The 12665-nt window shown below is 33.4% G+C and overlaps 1 protein-coding gene across 2 annotated transcripts; it reads right to left on the bottom strand.

The window, feature by feature from the left end:
• Positions 1-1259: 1259 nt before the first annotated feature.
• LOC7487032 (copper-transporting ATPase HMA4) lies at positions 1260-6743 on the bottom strand. 2 transcript variants are annotated; one of them, XM_024586402.2, is made up of 9 exons: positions 6546-6743; positions 6023-6303; positions 5002-5747; positions 4414-4885; positions 4145-4312; positions 3385-3639; positions 3009-3131; positions 2227-2712; positions 1260-1795 (listed from the first exon to the last, which is right to left on the bottom strand). In XM_024586402.2, exons 2-9 carry the CDS (start codon positions 6296-6298, stop codon positions 1397-1399), a joined length of 2925 nt encoding a protein of 974 aa, XP_024442170.1. In that variant the 5' UTR covers positions 6299-6303; positions 6546-6743; the 3' UTR covers positions 1260-1396. The 2 variants fall into 2 exon arrangements, with proteins under 2 accessions (XP_024442170.1, XP_002299234.1); XM_002299198.3 differs by having other exon boundaries at positions 6023-6300; positions 6546-6742.
• Between the last annotated feature and the right edge of the window lie 5922 nt (positions 6744-12665).

The following is a 12665-nucleotide window of genomic DNA, read 5'->3' as shown; positions in this document are numbered from 1 at the left end:
GCCAAAGGCTAAAAAAAAAAAAAAAGAGTTGACTCTACCTTGGGACTGCAACTGGAAGTGAAGGAGTGGAATTTTTCCAAGAAAATGGAAAGAAACTAAAACAAGTGACTTATTTAGAAAAGTCAGTTATAGACAGAAGAGAAGGGACAGAAGGGAGTAAATACCTATGTCATGGAAAATTGACAGAATGTCACGCTTTCCGAGGTAACATTTATTAAAATGTTGTATTTTTAAAATAAAATACTACAAGTTAAAGCGTTCTATTTCATTAAAACAAAAATTGTATTATTCTGTTAAATGTTTTTAATTACTGTGCTAATCTTTGTTTATATAATTTTGCCCAGCCAGCCAGCTCTCTCTAGTTTTTTAATGCTGCTGAGCTTCCCACCTTGAACTTGATTCCATGAAAACCTTAACTACCACTAAACAGGAACTACTGCGACTGCAGTTTCTTTATTGCAAATTGACTGACTATTTGTCTCTGATATGGATTTCCTTGAATTAAAACAGTGTCTAATGAGGTAGGATTGTCATCAAATAAATGTCTTATTACTTTTGTTGTGATCCAACTCAATAATTGACCTAGAAAATAACTTAGATTATTAAATCATGAGGTCATTGAATTAATTCAGGTCAATTATATTTATTAAAATGATGTCTTTGTTCTTTTCTTTAAAAAAATTAATTAATATTAATTTGATTAGAGTTAAACTAAACTTGATTATGTCAATTAAATCACTAAAAGTTTAATTGGTAAACTGCATGAAAGTCTTTTCCCGATGCAACTTGAATCCAGACATAAATTAGGTTCTGGATAACAGATTTCCTAAATCAATCCATCTAAGTTGGGCCAAATTTAACGTCTGTGCTTGCTACTTTATCTTGCTTTCTCTCACAGTACTTTGGATGCTAATCTATTTTCTTTGTTCTTTGGAAAAGATCACAAGCAGCAACACCTGCTCTTTCACATAAAAGGAAGGGCACAGTTATGATCTGGGGAGTTAAAAGAAAGCATAAACTTCCAAATGATACATGCCATTGCCATGTTATATATGTTCCCAATGAATTTCCCACTATGGATTTCGTAATTTTTCCAATGCATACACTAAATTAGAAAGTAGAATTGACATTTCCTTCATTCTGTTTATTGCAACTGGCAAGTTGGAAGACTGCAAATGGGCATAGTGGATGGACCACTCTAGGCATATCTCATTCAAATCTTCCAATCCTTTCTTGCTCTAGTGTATTAGTTCCTAAGATCAAGACAAATTTATTGTGTATATACCAAGGGCATGCAAATGTTTATAATCACAGCAATCAGAGCAATGGTAGATACAGATAAAAACTAAAAACTAGCTAACATGAGATTGTCAAATATCGTGTAATGAGTTTTGCTTCAAGAGGCTCTATCTCTAACACGCAAAGGCTTCTTATAAGACTGCAGCATGAGAGAAGAACAAACCACGCTAAGTGATGAAGCAGCCATACAAGCACCAGCAAGCCAAGGTGGCAAACGAATTCCAGTGAATGGGTATAGGATACCAGCAGCAATAGGCATGCCGAGTATGTTATAACCAAGAGCCCATACGTAGTTTAGCCGTATCCGGGACATGGTTTTTCTTGATAAATCGATGGCTGTAACTACGTCTTCTAAGTTGCTTTTGATGAGAACTATATCAGCAGCTTCTATGGCCACATCAGTGCCGGCACCAATTGCCATCCCAACATCAGCTGCAACTAGAGCTGGCGAGTCGTTTATTCCATCTCCCACCATTGCTACAGTCATTCCTTTTCCCTGCATTCAGTTTACAAATTTATGCAATTTGAACACTAGTAAGAAATCAGTTCACACCCAACCCAACCCTATTGCTGTTCAATCAAAATGCAAAAGAATGACTAAAAAACAGAACCGCTCAGACTCCTTTTAAAATTACATTAGCTGCCAATTCTGGAAGTTAAAACTCAAAAAAGTTTCATGTCATCGTCTTGCCCTGGGACTCATCTAGGATTTCATCCAATGTAAACTGTTTAACATTTTTTTTAATACCATAATACCTTCAATATATAAAGGGATGGGCATTTGCATGTTTCCTTGAATGTCACCATCCTCATAAGATTAGTAAAGGTTAATCATTATTCAAAGCTCCAATTCATTAACATATAACACCATGTCACAAATTTTTATTTGCCTACTTCTCTGTTTATTTTCTTGCATTGGAAAGATACCTGTAAATCTTTAATCCTGTCAGCCTTTCCTAATGGATCTGTTTCAGCAAACACCTTCTCAATCCCAACCTCCTTAGCAATGGCACTTGCTGTAGCCCAGTTATCACCAGTCACCATGATGCTTGAGATGCCCATGGAACGAAGAAAAGATATGACACACTCAGCCTCTGGCTTCACTGGATCAGTCACAGCAAAAGCTCCAGCAACCCCTCCGTCTATGGCTACTAGCACACACGTTCTAGCTAACTGCTCATGTTCTCGAATGTAGTTCTCAACCTCAGAACCAACTGAGACATTACAAGACTGCATGAGCCTCCTGTTCCCAACCAAAACATTTCTGTCACCCACTTTTCCACTCACCCCAGCTCCAGTGTGCACTTCAAAGTCCTTAACCTCTGCAATATATTCTGCATTAGGAGCAATCTTCTGGCGCAGCCTCTTAGCATGCTTCACCACAGCTTTTGCTATTGGATGTTCACTGTTTGCCTGAGGATATGGATGGGGAAATAAAAATAAGCTATCTTCCCCAACATGTTATGAGTATGATTTCAGTATCTAAATATATCAATGATTGTTCAAGAGAACAATAACTATTCATATTTCATAATACTTCAGAAATGGAAACTGATCTTATTTTTCAGACAGCATTATTCCTTCCCACCCCACGGTAAACCAAGCTGTTTATTAAAGTGGCCTCTCGAACCTTTTTTTTATGAAAATCAAGATGTATCTAAATCCTATAGTTTTGATATCAGAACAATGCTCGAGATATAGATGCCCACCTCTGCAGCAGTAACCATGTCACAAAATTCCTCCATTGAGAAACTGGAAAAGAGCACAGCACTAACTACCTCTGGTTTTCCAACTGTTAATGTCCCTGTCTTGTCAAAGACAACCGTTTTCACCTGGAGGACAGTAACAGCATGATCAGTTACAAGAGATATTGAAGTTCGGCAACTGACTTTGTCCCTAGTGAATATGAAATGTATTTGTGAAATCTACTCTTGCCTAATGTAAAAAATGGCCAAGAAATTGCTTCATGGGAAACAAATCTACCACGGATAAGGCTTGCTAAGTTCTCATAACAGCAAAGGAGCCCATGCATTAAACCCAATTTCTGACAACAGAGATGAAGGTTTATCAGAAAAGTTGCCTTACCTTGTGTGCCTTTTGAAGTGCATTTCCGCCTTTGATGAGCACACCTTGAGAAGCACCCTTTCCAGTGGCAACCATGACTGCTGTTGGTGTTGCCAGACCCAGAGCACACGGGCAAGCAACTACCAGTACTGAAATACCAAACTGCAGTGCAAGCTCAAATCTGTCCATTGCTTTGGGTATCCAATGTTTTGGGTAAAGACCAGCTTCTCCAGGTATAAACCATCCCAGCCATGTAATAAATGCTGCAATAACAACCTGAAATGGCATTTCCAAGATACATAAAAATTGGAATGTTCTGCATTCCCAGTCATCCCATATAATTAAAAAAAAAAACAGTATTGAAACATGTGCAAGAGTGAAAAGATCAGAAAGTGCCTTGCCCTCACAATTATTATATGTACAAATGGATGCCTTATATCATGAAAGTGCAAGCCCTTGGAAAGAAAAGAATATAAAGAGAGAACTAGATGAAAACACACACAAAAGGAAGGAGGGAGAGGGAGAGAACTCTTCAAGAAAATCAATCAAGCCTCAGAAAAAGACAGATAGAGAGACAGAGAGAAACTCGCTTCATTTTCTAGAATGATGCATCTCCCTCCTAGTCAGACAGCAAAGTCTATTATTTTTAAATTACTTAAGATTTTTACTGATTCAAGCGATAGCAAACTTTTTTGTAAAGCATGTGGAGTGTGTCATCTCATAAAAGACCTGATAACCAAACATTAATTAGGATATCAAACGAAGGATTTAATGAACTCACTGTAGGAACAAAAATCTTGGAGATTCGGTCAGCTAGTTTCTGAACAGGGGCCCTGGAAAGCTGAGCAGCTTCAACAAGTTGAACAATTTGGGAAAGTGCAGTTTCTGATCCAACATGAGTAGCCCTGACCAGTAAGCACCCATTCTCATTCATGGTCCCGCCAATCACCTGTTAACAATTGAAACAGAAATTCCTGGCTGAGCCTTCTGAATTGTACAAATGCTGCATATAAAATCTATGTGAACAGCAGATGAATTGCAGTGTTATACCTTGTCTCCAGGTCTTTTAGCAATGGGCCTTGCCTCCCCTGTGATCATACTCTCATTCACATAGCTTTGACCATCTATAACAATCCCATCAACAGGGACCTTTTCCCCTGGAACAATCTTAATCATGTCATTCCTTTGTATCAGTTCAGTACTAATGTCCATCTCTGAGACAACATTTCCATCACTGTCTACTGTTACCAAATGAGCTGTATCAGGAGCGAGTTCAGTCAGCTTTGCTAAAGCATCTGAAGTCTTGCCTTTAGCCACAACCTCCAAATATTTTCCCAAAAGAATAAACGATATCAACATGGCACTAGTCTCAAAGAAATCTTGCCCTTCAAATGTATCTGACGTTATAGCTTTTATCACCATGTATACAGAATAGAAGTAAGCTGCATTAGTGCCTAGTGCAACTAAAACATCCATGTTAGCAGATTTCCGCCTCAAAGCATGGTATGATCCCACATAAAACCTGAAAATAACATCAATAGTAAAGATTTTAACAGTCTGAATTTCACTTATCAAAGACAGAAAATGTAGAAGTAAAAATAAAATTGATGAACATAAAAGTAACGCTTATTTCAGTACCTTCGGCCAACAATGAACTGCACTGGTGTACAAAGGATCAACCTGAGAAGCATCCCCACTGTGAGCATGTTGTGAATCCTGTATTCTAACCAGTTACCATAAGGATGAAGCATTGGGAGTACCATGGAGAATACAAGTACTGGAACAGAGAAAAGGCAACACAACAAAAATTGGTTTCTATACATCCGAACTTCTTGTAGTTGCTCTGTTTCTCTTCGTCTTGGAGGAACATATAATTCTGCGTGGTAAATGTTGGGACCAGATGATGCATCTCCAATGCGCTGTATAATAGATCTTGGGCCAATGAGATCTGGATCATAGCAAACAGTTACCTTATGTTCAGCTAGGTCCACTTCAACATGATTCACACCTGGTGTGGACTCAAGACAGGATTGGATCATGTTACCATCTTCTGCAAAATTAAATCCTTCAACTTTAAGGTGCACCTTGTTCATGTCATTCCCAGAACTGATGAGCTCAGCTCCAAAGCCAGCATCTTGTACTGCTTCAAGAATGCCGTCTGTATCAATGAGGTTTGGGTCAAAGTGGACCTTTGCTTCTTCAAGAGCTAGACCCACCACTGCTTTTTTAACTCCATCAGCCATTAGAAGGACACGTTCAACAGACTCAGAGCAGCTGGTGCACATCATTCCTTTAATCCTAAGCCGGCATACTTCTATATCATGCTCTGGAAATTCATCAACAGGAAATCCAGCATCTTCTATAGTTTCCTTGATTTTATTAACCTAAAGACAATAAAAAAAATCATTAAATTGCTACTCATCAACAGGAGAAAAATACCATACAAATTAGTACCAACAAAAAATTCAAACTAGCTATCTCAAATCCGAAATCAAACAAATATCAAAGAGTCCACCACATGTGCCTTTTCATCCACATTTGACAAGTATAAATAATCGAAACAAAACAACTCTAAAACATACATAAACATACTTATTCTAACAGGACAAAAGAAACATGACTAACAATAAGCTTATACAAGTTTTCCAAGCTGGCTTACATCAACAAGCTCAGGCACATAAGTGATAGCAGCACGGCCATCAAGGGGCGATATTACAGCACTTTCAACCCCATGAACCTCTCCCAACATAGATTCTATAGACGTCGAGCACGATGTGCACTTGATTTCCCCTATTTTGAACTTAACAGTTCTGACCTTCTTATCTCCTTTATCAGGGAAGACAGTAATTGCAACATCCTCCGACGGCTTCAGCAAAGGTGCCTTCAGATCATCATCTGCTTTCCCATTGATTTTCATTTCACCATCCGAGCCCATATCTGCTAAATCAGAAAAATAAAAACACTAATTTAGCACTGTTTAATCCAAATTAAAAAAAAAATTCAATCAATCGACCCCCATGATTGAAACTTTAACAGAATCACAAATACAAAAAAATATTTCTAATTTACCAAAATAAATCCATAACTTATTGAAATCGAATCATTTCAACACAAATAATATTAAAAAAATCAAGTTCTCCAAGTCAACAGAAAGGCGGGGAAGGAGAGGAAAAGGTCCTTACTTTATTGAAGAAATCGATCGTTCTCAAAGGGGGAATTTAGGGATTACGATTTGATGATTAGGGTTTTGTTGATTTTGATTGAGATGAGATACAAGTGTAAAACGTCGGCAGGAGGCGGGAGAGAGAGAGAGGGTTGCGTTGCGCGAGAAAGTTCTGTGCTTTGGGGGTTTGTGGGTTTTTTAAGGTTTTTGAATTTTTGAAATCTTAACGGTTTATATATAGCCTTCCCACCCGGTCTAGACTGATCCCCTTGGCACTGTATAATTGGTGGATGGACTGCAAGTGGAGAAAATGGTTTTCCCTTGTGTTTTTATAAGTTGACGAGAGGGAATGTTTGGGAACGCGGTTCAACCCGCGTTCTTAAAAAATTAAAATTTTTTTTTTTGTTAAAATTTAGGGTTTGTTTGGTAGTGTGGTTGCGGTTACTTTTCAAATAGCTTTTTGTGCCAAAATGCATGCCAATGATTTTTTTTATTTTTTAAAAATCATTTTTGACATCAGCACATCAAAATGATTTGAAAACACTAAAAACATATTAATTTGAAGTTAATAAAAAAATAAAAAAATTTCAAATTTTGTCAAAAGCGCTTTATGTCAATATGGTTTGTATATTTTGAATCGTTTTGATGTGCTGATGTCAAAAATAATTTTTAAAAAATAAAAAAAAATCATTGACATGTATTTTGGCACGAAAAGTTATTTAAAAAGCACCTGCAAACACACTGCCAAACAAGCTCTAAATCCCTCATCTTTTTTTTATTTTAAAACTTTGGTACATTGAACAATTCAACTATGGTTTTGAAATCATATCATATAATCTCACCATCACCACCACTATTATCATCCTTCGTTAATCACAAATTACTTTTATCAGCAACATAATTTGCTTCCACCAGCATTATAATAATTAAACTCAGTTTGATAGGTTACCTTGCTGTTAAATTTAAAAAGAAAAAAATATTAATCTAGTTCAAACTTGATCATATCAACATCAATTAGTTATTTTAAAAGATTGAAATAATGATGACTTGATAATAAATTTTTGATAAGTTTGACTTGGTAGTTCACAAGTTGACCCAACATTTAATCTGAATTGAAAAAATAAGTCTATATATTCGGTGGGTGTGGATTTAATTTGGTTTGCTATATTTTTACTCAATTTAACTATTTAGACAAAGTAATGGAAGGTGGAAAAAATAAATTGGAATAATTTCATACACAAAGTAATGAAAAAGTCACCATTTCCTGTCCTTAAATTGTTTTTACATATTAATATAAAAAATATATTATTTTTAAATAAAAAATAATTTAAAAAATATTTTTGTAGATAAAGCCATCAATATCAATAGTACTAAAATTACAAACACTACATGTGATAAAGCCATCAAAAGTATAGAATGAATAAATATTGCATGTCATCTTTTCTTCTTGTCACATGGCAAGGCTTACAAAATGAATCCAAAAAAAACAAATCATATTTCAGAACGGGGAATCCTTCTATGTTTAGGTCAATAAATATGAAAATAATTGACAAGAGAAGTAGGTCCATTCGAGGAGACATAGAGGCCAAAAAAATATTTCATTGATTAAGAAAAGTGAACTTCAAACTTTCTTAAAACTCGAAACTTTTCATTGTAATGAGTGCGGAAGTTGTTAGACTCCCTGAAAGTTAAGTGGGTTGAGCTCAAAAAACGTACCAGACAACCCAATGGAGTTGTTCTAAAAACATTGAAAGATAGGGTATATTCATTTTGGGTTGGCCAACTGGTCACCTGGAGAGTTGGGAGAGTTGGATTTACTTCTCAACAATCACGAATTCAAGTCTCCTTAGAATCACTGAAAGCTTACATAATCGTTAATTTCAGAGCTTATGAAAATAGTCAAAATACACGCAAACTGACTCAAACACCTACATTAATAATAATAAAAAAAACTTGGTATCTTTGGCGAAGAATTGGGGCTTTTATGAGGCATCAGTAGGGGAGAGCATCGGTTCATACGGTTTGGTTTGGATTAAAAGATCTAACCAAATTCAATAAAAAGAACCGATCCTATTGGTTTGAATTTATTAAAACATAATAAATCTAATTTGAATTAATAGATGTTTAGTTGGGTTATTTTTAACAGACCTTGATCTAATAGATTTTAGTTTACAACAAACTTTGAATTTACAATGAATTTCTTTAGTTTATTTTAAAAAAAATACCAAACCGTACCAAATCAATATTTTTTTAAAAAATTAAAACCAAAATTATTCAAATTTTTTTTTAAAAAATCATTCGATATAGTTCATCTCAAATCAGTTTTTACAGATATTTTGGATAATCAGAAAGTATGCTCACCTTCACGTATTGGACAACCAAAACTAATCTTTCATTACTCAAAGATTAATCGAGACAAATCACATGAACATGCTCAAAGTAAGTCTGGCTCTCATTACTAGCTACATGTTCTTCCAAATCCAGATCAAGGGAGTCTTGATTGAGGACCACTTCATCATCGTCCTGGATGGTCCTCTGTATATATCTCTTTGTTCTTAGGCCATGCTTATTTTGGATTCTTGCACCTTATCAATCTCCACTACGAAGAAACAATGATCAAACCTTGAAAAGCTTATGCACTCAGACATGGCGAGCACTTTGTCAGAGTCTCCACTACGAAGTAGCAGCGGATCAAACCTTATAAAGCTTGTGCGCTCAGCCCTGCAAAGATGCACAATGTTCCTGGAATCTAATCAGAATTGCTTTGTGATGGCCAAATTTACGAATCCAAGGAGTGCAAGGTCAAATCGTTCCAATCTTTTTGGTGCTCTGTAAGATCCTGATGTCTACTATTCAGAGCTTTTGCTTTGGCAGGCCATGACAGTGGCACACCATACAATGTGCATGTCAAGATCAACAAAGAAGTGGGGTAACTATTTTAAGAATTTTTTTTTTTGAAAAATGACAAAGTTTGATAAAAGTTCTGAAGAATAATATATGGAAAAAATAGTAACCATTTAATGCTTAGTTAAAATCAATATGCAAGTTTTATGTAAATTAACTAAAAAATAAGCAAGATATAATAGTTAAGAAAAAAGAGAGGAGATAATACGATGTGATATGAGAAAGAAAAGAAAAAAAAAATAATAGGTTACCGTGGTTTTGTTTGTTTATATAATCAGTATCATTAAAAAAATCTCAACGAGATGATTTTAATTACACATTGAAAAACCATCAAACGAGATCATAATTAACCCTGAACAAAATATTTAACCAATTATAATCTTATTTGGTGATCTTTTAATATGTGGTTAAAATCATTTCGCAAGAAATCTTTCTAACAATATTGAGCGTGTTGAAAACGAAGCACTGGTGTGTCTTTGGTGACCCATTCTTTGTTTTATTTTTTTCTTCTCTCATTCTTTCTCTTGTCATGATAGTTTATCTCTTCTATCTTTCTTAACCATTGGATAATGAATCTATCTCTTGACCATTAGATATTTATAAAAACTTTGGTTGACTTTTATATATATATTAATTAATTTGAATGAGAAATATATTTTGAAATAACTGTTATTTTTAATAGCAATCGTGTTTAAACTGCGTTATTTTCATAATATTTTTTTAACTTGTTTTATTTTCTCAAAACTTTTAACTAAATGTGTAAGAATTTTTTTTTAATAAAAAAAACCCATTTTATAGTCTCCCACGAGTGGTTACGTGAGATGATTCATATATATATATATATTTTAGTCAAATAAATCAACAATGTTTCATTTAGATTCTTATAAATTATAATTTTTGGATTGGACCCTCTCACTATAATCTTCATCAAATCCATATCATTGAATTCAAACTTAATTGTAAGTTTTGAAATACGACTGATCGTGTTATTTTTTAATAACATCAAAGAATTCAAGTCCATAACTTTTTATAATATTGTTGGATTCTTTAAAATTAAACTATTTTTCTCATTAAAATCTAGTGTCCAATAATAAATGCTAGTTACAATAACTTTTAATATGATAATATTAATAACGTTGTAATTCTTATGATTTTATTTATTTATTTCAAGAGTTTATTTTTAGTAAAAATGGTGGATCGATGTAGATATAATCTTAGCTGCTTAAGCTCAATATAAATATAATAAGGTTACGTTTCTTTTATTTTTTTAATACATATTCTTATCAGTTTCATATGACCCAATGTTCCTAATGAAATATCTGCCTTTTCTCATTACTTTTTATAATTTTTCCTTTCCAATTCTCGTAATTGTGATCATATTTCATTAATTATAGTTTTTATACCCTTAAAATCACTCAAAAAGAATTCAAAAGATGGCCACCTTTTGCATTATTTAACAACAAAGGATACCACTGTGGAACTTCTGAAGATTTTGAGGGCTGATGTTATAGATTTCTAAAGTATAAGGGGCATAGTGAAACATTGCAAAATCATTCACGCACATTGATCCAAGCGACTGTTCAAGGCATATTTTCCCTTGAATTTATCAAATTCAAGTTTTGGATTTAGCTGGCTTTTGTTTTTAAATGTTTCTTAGAAGTATGTTTATTTAAAAAAAAATATTGAATTGATATTTTTTTTATTTTAACATATTAATGCTAAAAATAAAAATAAAATCTAAAAATAATTCATTTTAATATATTTTTCAAAAAAAAATTACCCTTGAAAAGCACTTGTGAAATGCTACCAAGGCAATATTTGTTTTTATAATGATATCGTGATTTTGAAATAAATAATTGTTTTTATTTTAAATTAATTTTTTTTATGTTTTTATTATTTTAATATTAAATTTTAATATATTTTTAAACAAAATTCACTTTAAAAAATAACTATTAACTCTCGGCACACAAAAAAAACACTTCCACGAATCAAGATGATGGAATGGGAAAGCCAGCTATAGCATTTGTTGTGTTAGGCATTCAATTGGCTGAAAATTTGTAGTTTAATTGGTCAGGTTTTAAATTTACTTTATAGAAGTTAGCGGTTCGAGTCTCATAAATCTTAAGGCCACTGAAGATTTACATGGTCGTTATCTTCAGGGCCTATAAAATTAGTTGAGACACGAGCAAACTGGTCTGAACACCTATATTAATAATAATAAAAAAAATACTTAACACACAACAAAACACTTCTACAAATCAAAGTGATGGAGTAGGAAAGCTAGCTATAGCATTTGTTGTGTTAGGCATTCAATTTGCTGAAAATTTGTGTTGTCTCATCACATTGATACAAAAATAAATAAATAAATAAAAATACTATGCATGACCAAAAAATATTGATTAAGATGAGACCAAATGCATACAAGACAAGAGATCATCATAAACATCTGCAAAATTGTCTTTATGTTTTTTCTTGTTTTCTTCAACTGAGTTATCATCAAATAAGAGACATTACAAAGGACAAATCATGAAGAAGCTAATCTCTCTCTCTCTCTCTCTCTCTCTCGCTATATATATATATATATTTCAATTTAAAACTTACGATTACCTCATAAGCTTGTGCTTGTACTTTTGCCTGGCTTTGAACTACTATAAAATTAATACTAACTTGCAAGATTAATGTATAGGCACAACGCATTTTTTACATAAAAATATAAACACTAAGTCAACACAATCCAAAATAAATATACCAGGTCAATGATTCTACGAAAAAAAAAAGGTCAATATTCATGCCTTCTAAAAATATAATTACTAAGTCGGCAATCATGCATTTTTTATATAAAAAATAAAATAAAAAACATAATTATTAAATCCAGGCTGAGTTGATATGATAAATTTGTGATTTAAAATCAGTTTAAACTGAGTTTTTAAATTAAATTTAAAAAAATATTAACATCATCAAAATCTATTAATTTAATCAGATTTTAATGATATGGTTAATCTTTTATTATATATTTTTTTAATTTATCTTTTTTGGGTGAAAAAAAGAGAAAAGGAGGCTACGATGTGAAATAATTAAATAATAGTAAATAATTATTATTATTTATTCATGGTAAACAGTAATAAATAATAAAAATAAAAATATCGGACTCGGGAAGGGGGGCGTCAAGCTCTCAAGCATTGATTTTTACGATGGATGGATGAATAGGTGGTGGCAGGATAATGCACATCGATGA

Source organism: Populus trichocarpa, chromosome 1, assembly GCF_000002775.5.
Source record: "Populus trichocarpa isolate Nisqually-1 chromosome 1, P.trichocarpa_v4.1, whole genome shotgun sequence".
NCBI lineage: Eukaryota > Viridiplantae > Streptophyta > Magnoliopsida > Malpighiales > Salicaceae > Populus > Populus trichocarpa.
This window is presented reverse-complemented; position numbering and strand designations above follow the sequence as displayed.